Source organism: Odontesthes bonariensis, chromosome 15 (genome assembly GCF_027942865.1).
Source record: "Odontesthes bonariensis isolate fOdoBon6 chromosome 15, fOdoBon6.hap1, whole genome shotgun sequence".
NCBI classification, from domain to species: Eukaryota; Metazoa; Chordata; class Actinopteri; order Atheriniformes; family Atherinopsidae; genus Odontesthes; species Odontesthes bonariensis.
In genome coordinates this window covers 5109954-5132586 of record NC_134520.1, presented here as the reverse complement: position 1 = coordinate 5132586, position 22633 = coordinate 5109954, and the positions used below count along the sequence as shown (strand labels likewise).

The 22633-nt window shown below is 42.6% G+C and overlaps 1 protein-coding gene across 1 annotated transcript in view; it reads left to right on the top strand.

The window, feature by feature from the left end:
• gabrg3 (gamma-aminobutyric acid type A receptor subunit gamma3) overlaps positions 1–22144 on the top strand; it is an 88576-nt gene extending 66432 nt beyond the window's left edge. The window contains exons 5-9 of the mRNA XM_075484803.1: positions 4488–4570; positions 8491–8628; positions 11107–11259; positions 14021–14220; positions 20812–22144. Of these exons, the coding sequence (XP_075340918.1) occupies positions 4488–4570; positions 8491–8628; positions 11107–11259; positions 14021–14220; positions 20812–21093 (856 nt within the window). The 3' untranslated portion in view covers positions 21094–22144. The remainder of the gene's footprint in view (positions 1–4487; positions 4571–8490; positions 8629–11106; positions 11260–14020; positions 14221–20811) is intronic.
• The last annotated feature ends 489 nt before the right edge of the window (positions 22145–22633 follow it).

Below are 22633 nucleotides of genomic sequence, written 5' to 3'. Positions count from 1 at the left end.
ATGGAGTAGTTCAGCTGGGCCCTGTTGAACTTCCTGGAAAAATAGCAGATGGGATGATCAGCTCCATCAGTACCTTCCTGAAGCAGCACGGCTCCAGCTCCTACAGCACTAGCGTCCACTTCTAGTTTGAAGTGTTTAGATATGTCTGGAGGGGAAAGGACAGGTGCATGAGACAGCAGTGTTTTCACACTTTCAAATGCATACTGACTTTCGGGGGTCCAGACGAAAACTACCTTTGGGCTCAGCAGAGAGGTAAGAGGATGGGCAACTGTAGCAAAGTTTCTACAGAAGTTCCTATAGTAGCCGGCCATTCCAAGGAAATGTCGAAGTGCTTTCCTAGTGGTGGGGATAGGAAACTCTGTGATGGCTGTTATTTTTGCCTCCAGAGGGCGTACTTGTCCTTGTCCTACTATTCTACCTAAGTAGGTGACAATAGCCTTCCCAAAATCACACTTGCCTACGTTCAATGTTAGCGACGCCTCCGCTAACCGTGTGAACACCTGTTTTAACACATTCATGTGCTCATCCCAAGTAGCGGTGTATACAACAAGGTCGTCGAGGTACGCATTGCAATTTGTTAATCCGGACAGAACAGTATTGATTAGACGTTGGAATGTGGCTGGTGCGTTACACATGCCAAACGCCATAACTGTATATTGCAGAAAACAATCTGGGGTTACGAATGCAGAGATTTTGGACGCTCGGTCAGTAAGTGGGACCTGCCAGTATCCCTTCAATAAGTCCAGCTTACTCACGTACCTAGCGGTACCAATGGTGTCAACACAGTCCTCGATACGAGGAAGTGGATATGAATCCATGACAGTGACAGCATTGACTTTTCGAAAATCAGTGACGAATCGAGCGGAACCATCGGACTTGGTGTCCAACAAACAAGGGGAGCTCCACGGACTACTACTTTGCTTAGCAAAACCATGCTCTAATAGGTAATCCGTTTCCTTTTTCATTATTGCTCTTTTTACTGGGTTGATTCTATACAGATGTTGTTTCTTCGGTGGGGCACCGGAAACATCGATGTCGTGTTTTAGGACGGTGGTCTGAGTGGGTACATCCTGAAATAGTTCTGAAAACTGATGGACTAAGTGCACAACATCAATTTTCTGTGCCTCCGTTAGATGTGAAAGATGGGTAGGCAAAACTTTCAACATCTCTGAATTTGGCGACCGAGGACTCTGATAAGAAGCAGGAGGTGGTCTTAACCCCTCCTCTTCAATGGGGTAAGAATCAGTTACAATGAGTGCGGAGGAACCAACGGTGGGTGGAGGTTGGTCGGACTGAAGACCAGGAACTGCCCCTGAGTTACGCAAATGGTAGGGTTTTAACATGTTGATGTGACAGACACGAGTTTTCCTTCTCCTTTCCGGAGTGCTAATTACATAATCAGTGTCGCTTAGCTTTTCGCGAACCTGGTAAGGTCCAGAAAACTTCGCGGAAAGGGAGGAACTAAGTGTAGGGAGGAGAGCGAGTACATTATCACCAACAGTGAAAGAACGCCGGACCGCAGAACGGTCGTAGCGCCGCTTCATGGATTTTTGGGAATTGCACAGAGTTTCTCTGGCTACTTTGCGAGCTTGATGAAGTCTCTCTCTGATCTTGGAAACATAATCCAAAACGTTCTCTTGAGGAGAAACGTTTACTTCATAAAGTTTCTCCTTTAAGATCTTGAGAGGACTGCGAATGGGGTGACCAAAATATAACTCAGACGGACTGAATCCAAAGGATTCCTGAACGGCTTCTCGTGCTGCAAACAGCACGAAAGGCAAACCCTCGTCCCAGTTCTTTTCAGTCTCAGTACAGTATTTTCGCAGCATAGACTTTAACATCTGATGCCAACGTTCTAAAGCACCTTGAGACTCAGGATGATAGGCGCTCGAGACTTTATGTTGAATGTTTAGTTCTTTCAGAACCTGTTGAAAAAGTTTAGACTGAAAGTTTGTGCCCTGATCTGTCTGAATTATTTTAGGGAAACCAAAGGTGGAAAAGAATCTTATCATGGCTTTGACTACAGAACTGGAAGTGATCGTACGTAGTGGAATGGCTTCCGGGTAACGAGTGGAAACACACATTAAAGTTAACTGAAACTGATTTCCTCCTCTAGTTCGCGGGAGTGGACCAACACAATCCATAATGATCCGTTCGAACGGTTCTCCGACCGCAGGTATGGGGTGGAGGGGAGCAGGAGGGATTGTCTGGTTGGGTTTACCAGCCAATTGACAAACATGACAACTGCGACAATGCTAACTAACATCACGTTTTAATCCAGGCCAATAAAAATGTTTCAAAATGAGCTGATATGTTTTGGTGACACCTAAATGACCCGACCAGTTATTTTCATGGGCTAGAGCAAGGATGTGCTGATGGTAACCAGATGGAACTACTATCTGGTGAACTACATTCCAGTCAGCGTCAGGAAGAACAACAGGGCACCATTTACACATCAGTACTCCATCACTGAGGTAGAAGGCCACTGATGCAGCAAGCAAAAGGAAGTGAGGGTTTAAATATCCCGGTCCTCCTCAGGGATAGGTGGAGCACTCAATTGCCCAGCCAGTGACGAAGTCCGTGGGCGACACTCAGGAAGGAGAGACGGGAAGGGCTGCATCCAATGGAGCCTGCTGGCGACTCAGGGGGACTGCATGATGAAGAGGGGGGAAAGAAGAGAAACACACACACCACTGGCCGTAACAACATGTTATTGGGATTAAAGGAACTGCATTAGGCTGGTTTAAGTCATATTTATCTGATAGATTTCAGTTTGTTCTTGTAAATGAAGAATATTCCTCACACACCAGAGTAAGTCATGGAGTTCCCCAGGGTTCTGTGCTTGGACCGATTCTTTTCACTTTATACATGCTTCCGTTAGGTAACATTATTAGACAGCATGACATAGATTTCCATTGCTATGCTGATGATACCCAGTTGTACTTATCTATAAAACCAGATGAACCTATTGGTTTGTCAGACTACAAGCATGTCTTAAAGACATAAAGACCTGGATGACTCAGAACTGTCTGCTTCTAAATTCAGACAAAACTGAAGTCGTTATCTTTGGAGCTGAGCGCTTCAGGGAGAGATTGTCTAGCTATATAGTTACTCTAGATGGTATTTCATTGGCTTCTAGTTCTACAGTGAGGAACCTTGGAGTTATTTTTGACCAGAATTTATATTTGAGGTTTCTAGGACTGCCTTCTTTCATCTTCGTAATATTGTTAAAATCAGGAACATCTTGTCTCAGAGTGATGCAGAAAAACTAGTCCATGCATTTGTTACTTCAAGATTGGACTACTGTAATTCTTTATTATTGGGCTGTCCCACATATTCTCTGAAAAGCCTTCAGTTGATCCAAAATGCTGCAGCCAGAGTTCTGATGAGAACTAGCAGAAGAGATCATATTTCTCCAGTTTTAGCTTCTCTTCATTGGCTCCCTGTTAAATTCAGAATAGAATTTAAGATTCTTCTCCTTACATATAAAGCTATTAATGACCGAGCTCCATCATATCTTAAAGATCTCATTGTAAGATATTTTCCTAACAGAGCACTTCGTTCCTAAACTGCAGGTTTACTTGAGGTTCCCAGAGTTTCTAAGCTGCCAGTAAATGTCCGGGAAGCAGACACCCTTTCCACTTTTAAGACCAGGCTTAAAACTTTCCTTTTTGATAAAGCTTATAGTTAGGGATGGCTCAGGTGATCCTGAAACATCCCATAGTTAAGCTTCTATAGGCCTAGACTGCTGGGGGGCCTCATCTGTCACACCTTTCCTCACTTTACTCTCTTTATGTATATGTGACATTATTGTGGTCATTAACTCGTGTTTCCCTGTTCCAACAGATATCCTTTGAATGGTGTTACAGCATGGTTCTTCTCCTATTAAGTCCACCGTGTTTTTACAGTAGCCTCAAACTAACAAACTGCATTTTTACAGTACTTTTTAGCAGACATTGTAATTTCTCCTATGTGTTTGGAAGCGGAGGGGGGGGCCAAAGGTTATTTAGTTTGTTGCAGTGCGCGACTTTGCCACTAGATGCTTCAAAATCTTACACATTGCTCTTTAGGCACGATTCACACAGACTTGATGCAATAATGTTACATTGGACGGGCCTGATGTTTGGAACTGTCTCAACAAACACTCATGAAATCAGTGATGCAGTTTGGGAAGCTGGTGCCTGCACTGCTGCTTGAAAAGTTGAACTATTCTCTATTCTCCACCACAAGCTACACAAGCTAACCCAATCAGCGAACCCTGAATTCAAATAGGCAACACAAGACGTCACATTATTCAAAGTGAATGAGAAGTGAGACCTCTGAGTATGTGTGGATTCTCCCTCATAGAAATCTCGCTTTGAACATTTGCACACCAGTTTACACCTTTTGCTTACACATAAATACCTTAATTAGTTTGCAAAGCAGAAGAGGCTTATTACAAAATTGGTCTGTTGCTTTCATTTCTTTTTTTTCTTTTTTTGTTACAGGTTGACTATAAATGCAGAGTGCCAGCTGCAGCTACACAACTTTCCAATGGATGAACACTCATGTCCGCTCATCTTCTCCAGCTGTGAGTACGTCTTGCTTAGTGAAGTACAAGTCTGCTTCTGTAATATCCCTCTCATCCAAACATTTGTTTACCATCTTTAGTACGGAACATGATATAAATCAGTCAGTGAGAGAAAAAAAATAGGTTTTATTTATTTTCAGAATTTGAGTTTCCTGTTGGGTGAAAAGATAAGTTGCTTTTCTTTTTCTGTCATTTAAAGAAAAGAGGAAATTTAAATGTAATGTGTAATTGGATTTAGAAAGTGCATGGGGTTGTATATCTTAACACAAGCAGCACAGGCCCCATGGGAAATCTGCTTCTCTGTTAATCTGTGAATATATGTTTTACAATTAAAAAAAAATTACAATAACATCCCTCAAATGTGAACTGATGACTGGAGTTAAAATATGACGGGTTAATAATCTGAAAAATTATAGATTATAAATTAAAGTACCATAAAGAGACTAATTATTCAAATATTTGGACTAAAGTATTGGACACATCTACATGGGTAGGCATGTCCTTACTCCTTACTTTTGGACACAAAAGAGACAAAAACAAATACACACAGAATAACGTCTTATCAGTTTGAATTTAGTATGCTGTATTTATATGCTTATGTATGCAGGGTGCATACATTGTACCTAATGTACCTGCCTACAAATCTACCAATCTATATTTATTTTAGTATTTCTTCATACTCTCATTTGAATTTGATTATGCTTTCTTATTTGTATTAATCTATGACTCTGAACTGCAATAAATGAGCCAAGTACTGTGTCTGTAAATATGGGAACCATTTCAGTGACTTTACAAATGTCCCTTAAAGTGTCTGCAGAGCAGATGCTTCCTCCCACCTGGAAGAAAAAGACTGATTACTGTGCTGCCAGCCACTGTGGAGATCCACATAATGTTTGCTCATTTGTCAAAACCTGCAAACATTTTAATCTGCGAGCCATCATTGGGGGACTATGACTTAGTAAAAGTTAATTCAAACCAATCAATAATAATAATCAGAGAGTGCATTTAAGTGTAAAGAAAAAAGCACTGATAATTATTTAATGATTATATATCATCAGCACAGAACTGTGCTATCAAATATCCGCTGCAAGATGTGTTCCTGTTATTTGGTGTTTGGAGCGGATCCAGGTGATCCTGGTGATGCTTTGAGAAATGAAGCAGCATGGGTAATGTGTCTTCTCCCGTGGCTCAATAGGGCCATCACAGAATCATTCAGTGTGATTGCACCCTGCGCAGCCTATTAGGGCTTAAAACCTAATCCCTGGACGGCCTTGTCTGCAGACCCATCCTTCTGTGATCCATTTCCTTGCCAAAGGACATTCAACTGGTTCCCATGACAACGTCTCAGTTTTCGGATCAAGTCAGATTTGTTTATCTTTAAAGCTTTCATGCCTCTGGGGATTGGAATAATCAGAACAGCACAAGAGTACAATGCAGAAAGTCAGCAGTGTGTAATAATAATAGATAATTAGCACAGCTTGTAGACCCCGTTGGCTTTGTTTAATAAGACAAACTGTATTTACAGTCTCATATCATAAGGTGGAGGAAAATATGACTGTTTCCACTAATGTGATGTTTTATAACATATTCTAAAAATGCTGTATCAAGGATGTGGCAGAAAAGAGGTAAAACTCTTAGTGTTGATTTAAAATACTTAGAATAAAGCTTCATTAATCTATGTTGTAACAGCTGTTGTCAAGTCTCATGAGAAAAAGGTTGCTAGTAATAGCAAACTCTTAAAGAATTAGATATGATCAACTCATTTCAGAATCTCTTCAAGTGCACCACATCCAAAGGAAGTTGGAGTAAGATTGAAAGCAGAGAAGAGTAAGTTTAAGGAGTTTTTATATTCAAATGGTCATATCAACCGGTTATGATAGTTTGGTAAAATGGTGGAAAGTGTGCAGGAATTTTAACTTCTCTGTTGAAACAACTCTGAGTGAAGGTGGAGGAGCCATTTCAGTTAAATTCAGTTCTATTTATAAAGAACAGATAGAAATATACAGTTGAATTCAAGCCAATTATAATCAAATGAAAATCTAAAATCTTAAAATCTATTACTGAGTTCATTATTACTGATTTTTTTATATATATATATATATATATATATCGTGGTTTTTGTTCCTCCATATAAAGTTTGATAACATCTTGTCAATATCTTTTGAGATCTTTTTGTTAACATCGAGAGATAAAGCAGCATGTAAGACGGGATATTCGCATCAAAATATTCTTTAATAGCAGCGTGTACGTTGTCACTAGCAGCGCTCATATTTTAAAAACATGTAAACCGTAGTTTTTCCGGTTTAAAGCACGGACCCCCACCAGTCCAATCAGTGACAATTCATGTTGCCCGAGGGTACCTACCTTTTCCGTGTTGGTTAAGGTCATTTTCGTTTCTCTTTTGCCGTTGTGTTTTCTCTTTTGCTGTTGTGATTTGCACTTCAGGGCCACCATATATATCCATATCTATAAACATATAGAATATATAGAAATGTTGAGAATACCATCCCCATAATGAATCATAGTAATGGCACTATCATGCTGTCTTAAATTTTATCATTGGTTGGAACTGGGAAATTGGTCATAATCAAAGGAATGATGGATGGTACTAAATACAGGCATATTCTTTCGGAAAACTTGTGTCTGTCTTCTAGTCAATTGAGACCTGGATGGATGTTCAATACGTTAAGCATACTGCAAAAGCAACATTTTGAGTTCATCGTCCCCATCAAATTCTTTATTTTTTTCCCCGTTATAGGCAGCAAAATAATAGCATGAAAGGAAATGATTACTTTTTCAAGGCAGTGTACATACTCATGGTCAGAGAACATCCAAGTCATGAGAAGGAAAAAAATACATGAGAGGGCCCCGAGGCTAGGCCAGACACAGAAAGGGAAAAAAATAAAGGATGAGCTGTTTTTTATTTGCCGGATTGGGAGATAGACAGGATGGTATCTAGTCGCATTTGACTAGAGACAAGTGATTGGAGGAAAGGTGTGTCTCTTGCTTTTCAGTGCAAATTTTCATTTTAAATCGCACAAATAAATCAAACAATCTAAAGGCTTCTTGTGGTATACAAATACAAAAGCTTACAGCAGAATTCTTACGGATGAACTATGAGAACTAAGATAAATAACTTCACATTCACCAAAACTAGATGTATCCTAGCATATAAATGTAATATTGTGTCCCACTGTCCACCTTCCTGACAAATACAAAGTCTCAGAAATGTTCACTCACTTATGCATCATAAATCACGCCTTGACCTGATTGCTTAGATTTTATGAAAATGTCTTCTGAATGTTAGCAATTCAGGGTTGCTGTTCTCAACAGTTAATTGTTTATTATTTTGGGAACAGTTTGAATTGGACCATGAACTTCTTAATATTTAACTACATCATTCATGGTAAATGTGAAGAAATGTTAATGGAATTCATTCATCAAGCACATTGTAGCTAGGCAACACCTTCCCTCACAGTTCACGTTTTTTTAATTGAAAGCGTATTACATCAGGTCGCTATTAAGTAATTTAGCTAACTGTTTTACTCAAGATGATAATGTGTCTCTAAAGGCTTGAGAAGAGTTTTGTAAGCACAGCACCATAGCAGAAATGGAATCATTAACTCATCATTAACCTCACATGGTCAATTGTAAAAAAGCTCCAAGGCTCTGTGTGCATGATGTGAAGGTTAGACCCAACATCAAGACAGATTCACAACATTATTGAACCAAAGCTTTCATTTAATCTACTTTCCTTCTTCCTCTGTCTTCATTCCAGACTGTCTTTTCATTAACCAGCCTCCAGCACAAGACAAATGTTGCTCTGGGTGGCCCTAGGTCTGCCTGCACAGGGTATCCATCATTAGGATATGCCATGTAGCGCTAAGGGTCACACATGCACATGCTCTGTATAATTGCAGATGGATACCCACGAGATGAGATGATTTACAAGTGGAGGAAGAACTCTGTGGAGGCGGCTGACCAGAAGTCCTGGCGTCTATACCAGTTTGATTTTATGGGCCTGAGAAACACTACAGACATAATACAGACGACAGCAGGTAAAGAAGCAAAGAAAAAAAAGGATTTAAGATTTATAAGACTGTTGTTGCTGGCAGTTTTTTTAATCACCGCTTCATTCGTTTATTCTAACACAACTTGTGTTTGGAATCCACATCTGACGCAGATTGTCAGTGATGTCTAAAATTTATCAAAGAAGCAATTTGGAATGTTAGATGATTATGAATATAAAATGAACCTGAAAGTAGAATAAACTCTTAAGCGCAGAGATATGGCAAGACACAACAGACAAAATTAGGTACATACCAATTTGGTTCTCCCTACCTTCTACCCCAACTGCATGATCAAATTTAAATTATCAAAGAAAAATAACTTTGCCTTTTTGTAAAGCTCTTCTGGAGAATGCCAAGTCAATTGAATTTTTTTCTTATTATTTTCTATTTTCTTATCTTATTTTCCTGTAGAGTCCTTGCTGAGATAAGGGGGCAGATCCATTAGTCGAACCACTTTCTGTTTACACATCACTTATCTCTTCTGGGTTTTTTTACATGAAGCTTGAAACACAACTCACCCTCTTTTCAGCACCGTCTGCCTTCTCTGAACCCCTTTTAAACCATTTCAGATCAACATTTTGACAGTTGATTAAACTGACATTACTAGTCAACATCATCATATCTGGTTCTGTATATACTTACTTTCCCATGTGAATAAAGTGTTTTAAAATCTCACACATCTATGGTTACCATGGAAGTATTGAATGCAACTATGTTGTTGGATCATGCACATGTTTTCATGCACAGTTTTGCATGACCACTAAAAATCTAATACTAGTTTGTGTTTTGCCTGTACATGCATCCTATGTGAGGCAAACTAAAATAATAATTTGTATTATATGCATTGCATAATTTTCCAGCAAATCATCGTACAAAAATAGGAAATTTGAATTAAGTGGTGAATGGACAACTCACCACTATCAAAAAAATGAGTAACTCATTTTTGTATGATGTGTTTTTTGACAGGGGTAAATATAGCTTCCGCTGCGAAGAGCTTGTATGATTTCCATGACCCGAAAAGTGCAACATAAATAGAATCTATTTATTACATTGTTGCTGAGCTGTCATGCCACTGAGCAGAGGGCCTTTTATACAGATTCGTGCCACCACTGATGATGAAAACTACAAATTGTACAAAGCAAATTTTAATTACATAACTGTTTAGTTAAAAACTTTTTTTTTTAATGTGCCTAAACAGGAAGCTTCATGTGATTTGCACTGAGCTGACTCAATTTATGTTTATAGATGCTTTGCAGTGCCGTTTTTAAAGTTTTTTGCACTAAACTGAAATGATGAATACTTAACAAACACTAAAGCTGTGACATATTTTCATATGAAATAACATATGAAATTTATTATTTTTATGTCACTATAGTTCATAGAAATTCTGATAACCAAAAACAAAAAAATCATTAAGGCAGTGCAAAAACCAGCATCAAGGTCAAACACTAATTAGAAACCCATAAAGATAAATTTTCAGTGAGATTCTGTCAAAGGAATTTAGGCATCCTGGCAGAGAACAACAGCAATGAGGGAGTTGGGGAAACAGACAGTTTTTGAGGACTGTTCAAAAACATAAGAAAAAGAAGATAACAGAGAGCAAGGAGGTGTACAGAAGTCCTTTAGAACAACATATGAAATGTGTGGTCAGGGATGAAAAAGATCACAAGCTTTAAGGTGAAGGGGTATCAGATTGATAGAAGTCTGAACAGAGCCAATGAGCTGAATATGTTTTTTAATAGATTCAGTTCAGATCAACTGTCAGCATGCCGCTCAACTGCCTCCAACTACGCAGAGCTCCCACAATGCAGGCTCTCCCTTGCAAATATAGTCTGTTGTAGCAAGTGTGCAAGTGTTAAGCTAATGAAGATCCAGAGCAGCTTTTCACTTGTGCTTCTTGGCTTTTTATGATTTTTGGCGCTTCATTTTCTGTGTTGGTGATTTTCAACCAATCAGCATTCAGTCAACGTGTTTTTAGCTTTTTAGAGGACTGCACATGCGCCAATGTGTGTAAACAAAAGTTTGTCTGTGGGGGCTGAGAGCAACCCAGACAAATACCTCTGTGGAAGTACAAACTGGGTCTAAGGCAAGAACAGCAGCAGCAGCTGGACTATTGTTGTGTCAAGCTATGCTAAGTCCCTATTCTTACAGGTCAAAATAAACCAACTAAGAGCAGCTAGCATCAGCTCGGATCATATAAAGCTTATTAGTAGTATTTACAGAGGCAGCTGCATAGAAGATATTACTATAGAAGGTTGCAGTAAAAGGTGTCCTCTATAAATAAATAAAAAAATCCATAACACAACCAGGCACAGTACGTTTCCAACAATACAATACAGTTCTATGAAGTATTTGCTCATTTATTCTCACCAGTACTGTAAATTTAACTAAACAGCTGAGTCATTAAGTGAAAACAAGTTATCCTTCTGTAAAGATTCACATTGTTGTTGTATTTTCCACCCACAGGTGATTATGTAGTGATGACAATATACTTTGAATTGAGTAGAAGAATGGGCTACTTCACCATCCAAACTTACATCCCTTGCATCCTAACTGTGGTTCTCTCCTGGGTGTCCTTCTGGATCAAAAAGGATGCCACTCCAGCCAGAACAGCTTTGGGTACTGTAGATTTCAGTTTTATTGGAAATGTTGAAACTGCAATCATCTCGAGGTCCTTCTTAAGAAGTTTACATTTGTACATTTGACTCGCGCATTGCTTTGAATTTGCTTTTTTCTTGATCTATGTTTAGCAAAAATGCTTGGATGTTTTCTTTTCACCTGGGTCATTCAATGTGGCTCTTCTGTTTTGTTGTACATTTTGTGTGTGCATGCTCTCCGTTGTGCAGTCCAATGGAATTTGTCAAGGTAACTGACATTACATTTTCTCTGCTTTTATTCAATCCATTATTCACCTGTGTGAGTGAAGTTCTCTTTGCCCAGGTCTTTAGTGAGGGAATGGACAAAAATCAACAAAAAAATCCTGTTAAACAGCTTTATTTTATCTTTAATGAGAGTGTAAGTTTTTCAAACAAGTACATGATTTTTGCATAGTTGTTACTAGGGATAAACAGGAAAAATTATTCAGGAGCCACTCCTCACATTACAGTGCCACACACTGCCCTGTTGCCGTGTCGTCCAGCAAAATATTCAATACTGTATCTCCACACAAACATAGAAAACCTACCGTTCCCCTTTAATCTGTCATCTTTGCTCAAAAGCAGGTAGATCAAGGTGCAGTGTAATCAGGATGAGGAATAAAGATAATGAATAGATGCAGACTGTAAAGATATTGGGCAAGTCAAGTCAGGAAAGGTAAAGGGAGTAAAGGTAAAGCCCTTTTAAGATGCAGAAAATGAGCGGGAATGAGTCAACCAGGGGCAGCAAAGCTTTCAGCTTAGGTTTGAGCCTTAAAATCAGATATATGAATTGCTACCTAAGCTTTGGTACAAGTTACAATACACAATACATGCTTAATTTTTAGAATCACTGTGTTTAATGAACAATTACTGAATATTTGGCACATTTTATATAGCTCCTTGGAGTTGAACCCACATTACGCTGCCAGTAAAGATAAATGCATCTGAGAGTTTTACCTGCTGTTCAGTCTTTTGTTTAGTTGGAGAAAAACTTGATAATCTGTGCCATAGCATCAGCAGAAGGCAGGTAAGGCTAATCACTGTGGCAGGCAGAGTCTACAGGAAAAGTGTGAGATGTCCGCCTGAAATAGATTTGGCCAGCTTGTTGCCATGGGAACCTCAGCGAAACAGTAACATGTTGTTGTTGTTGTTTTTTTTGTCTCAGGTGCTCTTTCAAGCTCATTGAGATGGGAATAAAAAAATGAAATCATCAGAAACAGAAAAGATGTCATTAACTTCCTGAGTTTGTCACATCAGTGACAGGCTGCTTATATTCATGGATTAAAAAAGGCATATTGTAGATAATTGACCCAGGGAAACCGAAAGCTGCATTAATCAATAATCTTATCTTAACTATGGATCAGATAACCTTGTGTAATGTGAAAGACCTCACCCACAATGATAAACTGAAAAAGGATTATCTCCAAGTTCTGCAGTTCCCGTCATTTCATCTTCATTTGCCAAAAGCACATGCTGATCACCTCAAAAATCAATCACTTTATTATTTGCTACAAAATTAGTTACTGTGTGAAATGTTAAATACTTTACTGTTATAAAAACAGTGTAAGGAAGAGGAAGAGTGGGAAGGACCAATGGGAAGGTCAGTGGTTCGACTCCCGGCTCCCCCGGGCCACATGCTCTACTACGTATCGGTAGGCAACCCTTAGTTGCCTATAGATGCCTTAATCAATGTATGAATGTGTGACTGCGTAGATGAAACCATTGTATATGGACTAAGACGAGCTGTATGTGTGTTGGCGAATAGGGCATGTAGTCTAAAAGCGCTTTGAGAAATACACAATACAAGTACAGTCCATTTGGCATTTAAAAAGTTAGATTAGACTCCTATTGCTCCACGATTGATACAAAAAACACTTGAGAATAACATCTGCTCTGATGTGATATGATAGATTCCAAAAAGAGCAAACTGTCCCATTGAATGTCACCCTCATGGATGTTATTTTACTGGTTGCCATGGTTACTGAAACATAAACAAAACACTTAAGGATGGAATTTGTCAGGTTTAGCCAACAACTTCACTTGTTTCAGGTTAGATATCAAATTGCTTAGTTAGTGTTATGAGCTTTCATGTTTTGGACTAAAAAATAATCTTTTAAAAATGCTATCATGTCATAAATTTTTCCGCTTTACATGCAGCCGCTCTTATGTCACATATTCTACAAACGGGGATAAAGGTTATTTCAGCCTGCACTAACAAATGACCAATGAGTAAGTATTTGGTATGAGGACAATCTTGAAACTATGAGCATCTCTTATGTCTCTGAATTTAAAATGAGCATTACAGATCTTGAGGTTCACACCACAGTCACGCAGCCAGCTTGTCTAATCTTCATCCTTTTTGATTTCACCCATTGGGGGACGAATAAAGGATTTTTCTATTCTATTTTGTTATTCTATTTATTCATTTTCATCTGTTGAAACAGCTCAAATGATGATCAGATAATGTTTATGTCTGTTGTTTGCCGTGTTTTTCTGTCAGAAATCCTGCACTTTTGGCTCACATCCCTTTTGAGATTTTTATGTAATTTCAATAAAAGATGCATCAAACTCAAAGTGAACTGCTCAGAGTTTGAGTTGAATCTACTCATATTATTAAAAAGAAATGCAAAGTTTAACCTTAAATGCACCTTATTGTCACTTTAAACTGAAAATGAAAATAATGATTTCCATTTTTATGTGTGAGACTTAGCTGTGACAACTTTGTATTTTCTTCTGTCTTTCAGGTATAACAACAGTACTGACTATGACCACTCTCAGCACTGTGGCCAGGACGTCATTACCCAGAGTGTCTTATGTCACCGCCATGGATCTTTTTGTTACAGTTTGCTTCCTGTTTGTCTTTGCTGCCCTGATGGAGTATGCAACATTGAATTACTACTCATACAGTGTTCAACAACCCTGCTGCTTGGAACCTAAAAGAACAGTAAGTTAAGCTTTGGTGTGTTATTTTATATTTTCAGCAAGATCTTTGAAATCACTGGAGTGAACTTGAAGGGAACAGATAAAATGTAGATGAGGTGATGCCCTTATCTACAGGATTATTGTTGCATTATGTGGCAGTAGCTTTTCTGTGATACTGTTGAGTTTTTAAAGGAGCCACTACATTGTTTATCTGCTGTGAGTTCATTTTTGCAAACTTCTTTCGCAGAGATCACAAACGGATCATGGAAATGATCCCCTGAGGATCTCAGAGGTATTCTAACATTTTATAGCACACTGTAGCCCCTTTCACACTGAGGAATAACCCACGTTTAATCCGCGAATTTAGCGTGTCCGCTGTTGCGTTCACACTGATTACCCGGGCTGGCGTGTCAACTCGATTCGCCATTCGACCCACGTCGGACCCTAGTCTTTTTGCCGAGCCGAGTTTGGTGTGAAAGCAATTGACGCGGGTCGGACGTGGGCGTGGCTTGACGTGAGGAGTTTAAAAGACAGAATGGACAGCTGATTCAGAACAACAGCGACAGGTGAGGACAAGTTTTACTCTGTTTTACTTCAAGTTCGAGACATTTTTGAAGATGGCCAACTGGGGAGACAAGGAGGTCCGCGAGCTCCTCAGCCTCCGAGCAGAGGACGTTATTTTCCGCCACATGTCGGGGACGGTGAAAGATGGACCTCTGCTGGAAGGGCTGGCGAGAAAGATGGGAGAGCGCGGTTTCCCACGCAGCAAGACGCAGGTGACCAACAAACTAAAGGCCATGAGGAAAAAATTCCATGCGGTTAATGACCACAACGGCAGGAGTGGCAGAGGGCGATTGGACTGGCCATATTTTGACATGTGCCACGCCATGTGGGGAGGAAGCCACTCTGTATTTAACCCTACCTCCGACGCATGGCTTGTGCCTACGTCATTGTACACGCCCAGGATTTTATGTGTTTCGTGTGACGCTCTGCCACTAGGCAACGCCCCCTGAACTCGGCTTCAGGCGACACGGGTCACCTAACACGACAAGCGTTCACATTGCTCGACGCTGGTCGAAGGTGCAATTTGGACCCGCTAAGGTAGCGGGTCTCAGTGTGAAAGGGGCTTATGAGACGAATCAGTTTGAACTGAAGCGATGTACTTACAGCAGGCACCAGTTAATGGAGTCTCAGTTATACCAATAACTATTTTCATTCATCCACTGTCATAATTGAACAATTAAGTAAACTCATGCAGCCGTAGTGCAAAAACAGAGCTTTAAAGCCTGATTCTTACTCGGCGCAACCTCGCTTTGACCCATTCTTACTAGCTGGTCGCAAATGGCGCAAACGGTAACGTGACCCAAAATTCCGCCATGCCCCCCGTCGCAAGCTAAAAAATCCTCGCGCGTCGCATGGTCGCGCACACAACTTTTTTTCTGACTTGGCGCGAGCTCAACCGGAAACAGCTGACCAAGAGAAAGGAAACATGAAAACTGCAGAGACCGCGGTGACCGAGAGGGTGCGCCTCTACAAACATCTGTACGACACGTCTATGAAGTTACACTGGGACAACACGGCAGTGTCGAATTCCTGGGGGGAAATCGGCAGGCATCTGGGGCAGTCGGTGGTGGAGGTGAAGAAAACATGGAAATGCATCCGTGCATTCTGTTTTTGCCGCAGCCGCTTAGCTCTGAGATACATATACAGTTCTACACCCAGAGTAAATTCATTCCGCATCCGCATCAGATGTGCCAGCCTCTGCTGACGTGACACCACAGGTGGCATTGTGTATGCTTTCTTCGTATGCTTTTCTTCGTCCGATTCTTCAGCTTGTTTCCTCAACAGTGACGCCCGCTGGTCTGGAGAGAACTGCAAATGTGACGCATACTCGGCGCAAACTGGGCTTATGAGCTGAAGGAACTGTGAAGGGGCTGGCGCTTTCGATGACGTCATTAATGGTTCTCGAGCCAGAACAGTTGCGCGGTTGCGCCGAGTAAGAATCAGGCTTTAGTGATAACCTGTTTTAAACTCATTTAACAAAGTCTCAATCTGCAGTTTGGGCATTTTAGAATGTTTACTCTCCGTGTATGTGTCAAAGATCACACGACACAAGGTCTACCGTTACTGTGGTTTACTTGAACTGAAGAATCCAACTGCTCGCACCAGGTACATAACAGACATAGCACAGGGGAGATAAGCATTCAGATTGGCCCACGTCACACAAGTACGGTGGCCAGTGTTAAACAAACAGTGCAAAGAATCATTTACGGAATGATCTACATCCATCCATCCATCCATTATCTGCCGCTTGTCTGGGGATCGGGTCGCGGGGGCAGCAGCTTGAGCAGAGAAACCCAGACGTCCCTGTCCCCGGCCACTTCCTCCAGCTCTTCTGGGGGGACCCCGAGGCGTTCCCAGGCCAGCCGAGAAACATAGTCTCTCCAACGTGTCCTGGGTCTTCCCCTGGGCCTCCTCCCAGTGGGACGGGCCCGGAACACCTCACCAGGGAGGCATCCTAACCAGATGCCCGGCCACCTCATCTGACTCCTCTCGATGCGGAGGAGCAGCTGTTCTACTCCGAGCCCCTCCCAGATGACCGAGCTTCTCACCCTATCTCTAAGGGAGAGCCCAGACACCCTGCGGAGGAAACTCATTTCGGCCGCTTGTATTCGCGATCTCGTTCTTTCGGTCACTACCCACAGCTCGTGACCATAGGTGAGGGTAGGAACATAGATTGACCGGTAAATCGAGAGCTTCGCCTTCTGGCTCAGCTCCTTCTTCACCACGACGGGCCGGTGCAGAGCCCGCATCACTGCAGACGCCGCACCGATCCGTCTGTCAATCTCCTGTTCCATTCGTCCCTCACTCGTGAACAAGACCCCGAGATACTTGAACTCCTCCACTTGGGGAAGGATCTCATTCCCGACCCGGAGAGGGCATTCTACCCTTTTCCGGCTGAGGACCATGGTCTCAGATTTGGAGGTGCTGATTCTCATCCCAGCCGCTTCACACTCGGCTGCGAACCGCTCCAGTGAGAGCTGAAGGTCACGGCCCGACGACGCCAACAGAACCGCATCGTCCGCAAAAAGCAGAGACCCGATTCTGAGGTTGCCAAAACGGACCCCTTCAACGCCCTGGCTGCGCCTAGAAATTCTGTCCATAAAAATTATGAACAAAATCTGTGACAAAGGGCAGCCCTGACGGAGTCCAACCCTCACAGGAAACATGTCCGACTTACTGCCGGCAATGCGGACCAAACTCTGACACCGGTCATACAGAGACCGAACAGCCCATATCAAGGAGTCCAGCACTCCATACTCCCGGAGCACCCCCCACAAGAGTCCCCGAGGGACACGGTCGAACGCCTTCTCCAAGTCCACAAAACACATGTAGACCGGTTGGGCGAACTCCCATGCACCCTCCAGGATCCTGCCGAGGGTATAGAGCTGGTCCACTGTTCCACGGCCAGGACGAAAACCACACTGCACCTCCTGAATCCGAGATTCGACTATCCGGCGGATCCTCCTCTCCAGTACCCCCGAATAGACCTTACCAGGGAGGCTGAGGAGTGTGATCCCCCTATAGTTGGAACACACCCTCCGGTCCCCCTTTTTAAAGAGGGGGACCACCACCCCAATCTGCCAGTCCAGAGGCACTGCCCCCGATGTCCACGCGATGCTGCAGAGGCGTGTCAACCAAGACAGCCCTACAACATCCAGAGCCTTGAGGAACTCAGGACGGACCTCATCCACCCCCGGGGCCTTGCCACCGAGGAGTTTTTTAACCACCTCGGCAACCTCAGCCCCAGAAATGGGAGGCCCCACGTCCAGCTCGGGGAGCTCCCCCAACTCTGCTTCCTCATTGGAAGGCGTGTCGGTAGGATTGAGGAGGCCCTCGAAGTATTCCCTCCACAGACTCACGACGTCCCTAGTTGAGGTCAGCAGAGCCCCGCCCTCACCATACACGGTGTTGACGGTGCACCGCTTCCCCGCTTCCTTTTGCCTCAGCAACCGCCGAGGCCGCGTTCCACTTGGCCTGTCGGTACCCATCAGCTGCTTCCAGAGTCCCACTGGCCAAAAAGGCCCGATAGGACTCCTTCTCCAGCTTGACGGCTTCCCTCACCACTGGCGTCCACCAGCGGGTTCGAGGGTTGCCGCCACGACAGGCACCGACCACCTTACGGCCACAGCTCCGGTCGGCCGCCTCAACAATGGAGGCACGGAACATGGCCCATTCGGGCTCAATGTCCCCCACCTCCCCCGGGACATGGTTGAAGCTCTGCTGGAGGTGGGAGTTGAAACTCCTCCTTACAGGGGATTCCGCCAGCCGTTCCCAACAGACCCTCACAATACGTTTGGGCCTGCCAGGTCTGACCGGCTTCCTCCCCCACCAGCGGAGCCAACTCACCACCAGGTGGTGATCTTTTGACAGCTCCGCCCCTCTCTTCACCCGAGTGTCCAGGACATACGGCCGCAAGTCCGACGATACGACCACAAAGTCGATCATCGAGCTGCGGCCTAGGGTGTCCTGGTGCCAAGTGCACATATGGACACCCTTATGCCTGAACATGGTGTTCGTTATGGACAGTCCGTGACGAGCACAGAAGTCCAATAACAGAACACCACTCTGATTCAAATCGGGGGGGCCGTTCCTCCCAATCACGCCCCTCCAGGTCTCACTGTCATTGCCCACGTGAGCATTGAAGTCCCCCAGCAGGATGAGGGAGTCTCCCAGAGGAGCACTCTCCAGTGCCTCCTCCAGGGACTCCAAAAAGGGTGGGTACTCTGAACTGCTGCTCGGTGCATAAGCACAAACAACAGTCAGGACCCGTCCCCCCACCCTAAGGCGGAGGGAGGCTACCCTCTCGTCTACTGGGGTAAACCCCAATGTACAGGCGCACAGCCGGGGGGCAATAAGTATGCCCACACCTGCTCTACGCCTCTCACCTCGGGCAACTCCAGAGTGGAAGAGAGTCCAACCCCTCTCGAGGAGGCTGGTTCCGGAGCCCAAGCCGTGCGTCGAGGTGAGTCCGACTATATCTAGCCGGAACTGCTCAGCCTCGTGCACCAGCTCAGGCTCCTTCCCCAGCAGAGAGGTGACGTTCCACGTCCCAAGAGCCAGCTTCAGTAGTCGAGGATCAGACCGCCAGCTCACACTGCACCTGACCCCCATGGCCCCTCCCACGGGTGGTGAGCCCGTCAGAAGGGGGACCCGTGTAGTTTCTTCGGGCTGTGCCCGACCGAGCCCCACGGGCACAGACCCGGCCACCAGGCGCTCGCCGGCGGGCCCCACCCCTGGGCCTGGCTCCAGGGGGAGGCCCCGGTAACCCACGTCCGGGCAAGGGTACACAGTGTCCAAAAATATTCATCATCATAGGGGTTTTATGAGCTGTTCTTTGTCTGGTCCCTCATCTAGTATTTGTTTGCCATGGGTGACCCTACCAGGGCCTTAAAGCCCCAGACAACATAGCTCCCAGACTCATTGGGGCACGCAAACCCCCCCACCACGATAAGGTGACAGCTCATGGGGGGGAATGATCTACAGGCATGTTTCAATCTGTCAGATTTACAACATTTCTGTCACAGTCGGCATGCTTGCGTGACACAAAAAAATTAAATGGATTATTGTGCAAGACTAAAACGGAACTTTTGAAGTACACGAAAACATGTGAGACCAACCAAAATCAAAGTTTCTCAAAACTAGACTAGGGCTGCACAGTGGTGTGGTGGTTAGCACCATTGCCTCACAGCAAGAAGGTTTCAGGTTCAAATCCCAGCTGGGGCCTTTCTGTGTGGTGTATGCATGGGTTCTCTCTGGATACTCCAGTTTTCTCCCACTGTTCAAAACCATGCATGTTAGGTTAATTGGTGACTCTAAATTTTCCCTTGGTGTGAGCGTGCATGGTTGTGTGTTTTGCACTGTGATGGACTGGTGACCTGTTCAGGGTGTACCCTACCAATGACAGCTGGGATAAGCTCAAATCAATTCCATCTTCTTGCAAAAACAGTAAAGTACAAATGTATTTTAACAATTCCTGATAAAAGTGTTCTTATTCACATTTTTTTTCTTTTTCAGGCGGATAATAAGTTTTTGACTGAATGAATGCGCTATATAGCTCAACGGCTTGAGCAGGCGCCTCATGTACAGAGATTATAGTTCCTTGATACGTCCATGTACAATGTTCTCTCACAGTGATGTTGAACAAACTTCAACACTAAATGTATACTGGAATTAAAGACAGTAGTTCAAATACATGACCAGGTGGAACTCTAATTGAAGCTCAACTCAACTTGTGCAGGTAACCATACCTAGTGTTTAGATTTTCATTAACACCTTTATTCGAGTTAAAGACTTTAACTGCTTACAATAGGGCACAAAAAAAAACTACAGAGATCAATAGATTTAAACTTTTTATTTTTGTGAATCAGAATTATCTAAACTAGCTTTCCCTTGGAATACATCGTCACAAATTAGACGATACCATAGATCGTTACATGTTACTGTCCAGCTTCCTGGGAAACACAAAGCTTTTGGAGAGTAAAACAGTTGTTTTACATCTGATGTGATGCGTGGAAAAACCTTCATAACCTCTGCCTTTTTGTTTTTTCAGAACTACTCTGTCCTGGATGTGAGACCTCCTCCACATACCGTCATTGCTTTAAACAACTCCTTGTACTGGCAGGACTTTGAAGACAGCTGCGTCTACGATTGTCTGGACGGGAAAGACTGCCAGAGCTTTTTCTGTTGCTTCGAGGAGTGTAAAGGAGGCGGGTGGAGAAAAGGACGTGTTCACATAGATCTTCTCGAACTGGATGCATACTCTCGTGTCTTTTTTCCCACCTCTTTCTTGCTGTTCAACATTGTCTACTGGGTAGGCTATCTCTACCTTTAGTACTCTGCTAGATGCCTAATTGGTTTTAAAAGCAAGACGGCACTGAAGAACAATGACTCTCAGCATAAATATTAGGTACTGTAACACCAAATAAATGCTTTCTGTTTGTACCAACAACAGTTATCTGGATATGAAATCCCCAATGAAGGAACAATGTGGTGCACAGGCATGTGCCAGAGAGAGGGTTCTGCCTCAATGATTTCAGGAGTGAAAATACACACAACTGATTTTCTTCATATGCTGTTCAAGGCTGTACAAAGTTAGAATGGACTTTACGTGAATAACTGAAGACAAAGTGGGAAATGTGCTTTACTGCTACCCCAAACTTCTCAGTCAAGAACAAGGCTTGCGTTTATATAAATGTTATCCAGTCATCAGTCAAATCCAGCTAATGAAAATCCAAGGACATTGGTACCATTCATAGTGCCTTCCTATGGAGGGGTAGATACGATCTGCAACAATAATCAGGGAATAATTGTTGTTGTTTTTTTAAAAAGAAAGAAAATATAAGAGCCTTTTTGCAACTGATTGTGGCTGTTCTCCTTTCAACGTTTTGAGTTACATTTATAAAACAGCCTTTAGCTGGAACAACCACATGAACAATCGTTACAGTCTGATCATTTCATTCTGACTTTCAGTCATTAGGAATGACTTGTACCTCCATCTTTCTTGTAACATTGCCAATGCCTGGTGCGGTGTTCTGAACAGAACTTCGAAAAGGATGATTGAAATTAACCATCAGCTGAAAGAAAAGTTTGTGATATTTTTTTATTTGTGATTTATTTAGCATATTTTAAAACATTGTATGGTTCAGCTTATTTTAATGATTCTTTATAGTTCTATAGTTTATGTTAAAATGCCTTTTCCAAGGCTCTTCACTCGCGATCTCTGGTACAAAAGGCAATTCGGCATAGATTAACATCATATACAACCTCATTCCAGAAACCATGGGAAACATTCTTAAATGCAATAAAAACGTATATCTGTAATTTGTTAACTCTTTTGAACCTTTATTTAACGGAAACAAGTCTGATTGATGCTTTTCAGTGTCTTCACCAACCAACTTCACTATATGTAGAAAATATGAACAAATCTAGAATTTGATGGCAGCAACATACTAAAAAAAAAAAAAGGTTTGGATCGAGTCTCTTCCTGCTGAGTAGAAGAATTCAGCTGCTCAACAGTCCGTGAACATTGTTGTTTGATTCTCCTTCAAGATGGAGCCATATATTTTTAATAAGAAACAGATGTTGCAAGTAATGCAGAGGGGAGTCTGTTATTGTCTTGCTGAAATAAGTGCAAACCTCCCAGGAAAACACTCTAAAATTGAGATATATTCAGTTCAATTCAGTTTTATTTATATAGCACCAAATTACAACAAATATCATCTCAAGGCACTTCAACAGTCCAATTCAAGCCAATTGGAGTTCAGTTAATTTGAATCATAATCCAATCAAATCCAATTAATTAGATTCAAAATTATTACAATTCATACATACAGAACCAATTCAAAAACAATTTCCTAGCTAAGGAAACCAAC